Source organism: Phalaenopsis equestris, unplaced genomic scaffold, assembly GCF_001263595.1.
Source record: "Phalaenopsis equestris unplaced genomic scaffold, ASM126359v1 Scaffold000672, whole genome shotgun sequence".
NCBI lineage: Eukaryota > Viridiplantae > Streptophyta > Magnoliopsida > Asparagales > Orchidaceae > Phalaenopsis > Phalaenopsis equestris.
In genome coordinates this window covers 648,428-651,324 of record NW_018165112.1, presented here as the reverse complement: position 1 = coordinate 651,324, position 2,897 = coordinate 648,428, and the positions used below count along the sequence as shown (strand labels likewise).

The following is a 2,897-nucleotide window of genomic DNA, read 5'->3' as shown; positions in this document are numbered from 1 at the left end:
TCACATGCTTAATTCATTTTAAAAGCTCTTTTCTCCTATTTATTTCATTATACTTCTCATTTATCAACTAATAAAAGAACAAGATAATTGCATACATAGCCCCTAAAATTTATGAAATCATGTATTTACGTGGACCATGATTTAATTAATATTGGGAATTAATTAAAAAATGGGATTTTAAAAAAAAAAAAAAAAAAAAAAAAAAAAAAAGAGTTTTTATTATGAATTATGATATTTTAGTGATAATTTTAAAAATGAATTGAAGAAGATGATAATTTTGCAAATAACAATATTTCAAAAACTTAGTACAAAAATATGATGCAAAATAGCTTAATTTAAATATGTTCAAATTAAATTATTATTTGCAAAGCTGTCCATAGAGAAGCAAATTGCTTGTACCATTGAATATGTTCGTATGTATTGTAAATTTTATGTTAAACATTATTTACAACAGTGAAAGTCACATGCAACTATTTATTTATTTTTTTGCAGATAACATAATGTACTCCGTAGCGTTCGATCTCTGTCTGACCAATTACAGAACAAAATTCCTAATATTTATATTTATAAAGGTGAAATAGATTTTTGATCCCGTGGGCATCAAATATTGATTCCCCTAAAGGGCTGAAAACTCTGGTGTGTTTGCTCCTGATTTGAAGAGCCCGTGCCACGGGATTCGAACCCCTGACCCGAGGGACTTACGCTCCCCCCCTCCGCCCCAGCACACACGCACACACACACACATAATATAATATAATATAATATAATAATACTAATGAGGAAAATAAGAGATGTCAATTCGGGTCAGCGGGTCGGGTTTAAGTCTGACCCAAATCGGGCAACGAAATCCGATTTGAATAATAAATGGGTCCAAAAACTCAACCCAAACCCGACTCCACCCTGACACGAGTAACCTGAACCTGACCCATTTAACATGTCAACTCAATTTTTCTTCTAATATTTAACAAACAATGATAGGAAAATCAAAAGAAATTTCTATTTATATACGATCAATAGTGTAAGACACACTCAATCCAATCCTTTTTTTCATGTTTATTCCGGCCATGTTCAGAAATTCTTACGCGTTGAATTCTCAGATTGGAACCTTGACTTGACAAATGTTCGGGTTTTCCCGAACCTGAATTTTTCGAGTTGGTTTGAGTCGTGTTGACATATGAGTTCAATTTTTGACACCCCCAAGGTAAATCTAATGGAATAAATTTGGTGCATTTCATACTCTAGACAATAAAAGCATTTCTTGTTCTTCAAATTTCATAATATCAGTTTTAATTTGTAACAGTTAGAAAGAACTGTTGACTATAAAACTCTTTCTCTCTCCTTCTATATTCCTTCTAAACTACTCCTCCCCTTTGCTCTCCATTCCCTTCTCAATTCTTCTTCTCAAACAGCTTTTACTTTGATTTTTTTCCTTTTTTTTTCCACATCAACAGATAAGTCCAAGATTTAGTTGTCTTTGAAATCATCTTCAAATCTCAGTTTCTTCTACTCAGTTTTCAGTATCTGCAGTTTGGAAGGAGCAGCTTCCCAAAGGTAATTACTTCATTTCATCTTCTAGAGAGAGAGAGAGAGAGATAGAGAGAGAGAGAGAGAGTTTGTGTGTGTGTGTGTGAGAGAGAGAGAGGGGTATCTGTGGTTGTATTTTGGTTGTCAGAGATTTGTGGAGACAAGAAAAAAACTTATGAGAAGCTAGAAGTATTCAGGAAGCAACTAGAGAGAGCTTGGCATGAGCATGAAACCCTAATGCAACGTTTGGTTGTAATATGGATTTACGTTAAATTAGATTTATCAAATCCAGTAAATCTGATCGTTGTGTTGACGGACACAAGCCGGATGAGTGACGGTAGAAAAAAATTCATAGTTATCCTCTCAATCGGATTTATTAAATCTGAATTTACGTTGCAGAAGAGACCAATATAAAAATTTTTCATTTAAACAAGCATTGAATTTAAATTTCAAATTTTTTGATCTTCTTTATGTTTAGATGATAGCTTGTGATGAATTACTACAAAACATATATAGCAGCAGCAAAATGAATTTCATGTTATGATGATAGCTTGTGATATATTGCATTGTTCTTATTGCCATGCAATTGTCACTAGAAATGAACCTAAAGTTCATTTTTTTTTTTTATGGAAACCCTAACCCTAACCTTAGTAGTGATTATTTTGTTTTAGTGGTGTATACAAGCTATCATGGCATCTTCCTCAAACACTACCATCCTAAGCTCTCCTTGCGCTGCCTGCAAGTTCCTTCGTCGAAAATGCATGCCTAGCTGCATCTTTGCCCCTTATTTCCACCCTGAAGAACCCCAAAAGTTCATCAACGTGCACAAAGTGTTTGGAGCTAGTAATGTAGCAAAGCTCCTCAATGATCTCCTTCCGAGCCAACGCGAAGATGCAGTGAACTCTCTCGCTTACGAGGCCGAAGCTCGTATAAAAGACCCCGTCTATGGCTGCGTCGGCGCCATCTCCGTCCTCCAACGTCACATACAAAGGCTACAGAAGGAGCTGGATGCAACCAACGCTGAGCTTCTTCGATATGCTTATGCTGAGCAGCGCTCACCAAATGTTTCAACAATGATCAGTCCAAGCTTGAGAGTCCATTACCCACATCCACCATTGCCGGCTCATGGATTATGGCCTAGTTTTGTCAGCTATCATCATCCTCATTCTCAGAATGATACTTGTAGCAACTCTTCATCAGGTGAGCTCAATCAAAGGGGGGAGTGGGAATGAAGCATGTGATTTTCATTAAAGACTTGGGTCGTGCTAAGTTTGATGGTGTGAGTTTTTTGTTTGAGAGATAAGTTAAGAGTATGTATGAATCATGTTGAGAATTGTAATTATTCTCTCCAAACGGTGATATATATATATATA

General features: G+C 35.6%; 1 protein-coding gene across 1 annotated transcript; it reads left to right on the top strand.

The window, feature by feature from the left end:
• Positions 1–1,381: 1,381 nt before the first annotated feature.
• On the top strand, positions 1,382–2,843 carry LOC110030212 (LOB domain-containing protein 25-like). The gene is made up of 2 exons (XM_020732813.1): positions 1,382–1,551; positions 2,196–2,843. Exon 2 carries the CDS (start codon positions 2,214–2,216, stop codon positions 2,754–2,756), a length of 543 nt encoding a protein of 180 aa, XP_020588472.1. The 5' UTR covers positions 1,382–1,551; positions 2,196–2,213; the 3' UTR covers positions 2,757–2,843.
• The last annotated feature ends 54 nt before the right edge of the window (positions 2,844–2,897 follow it).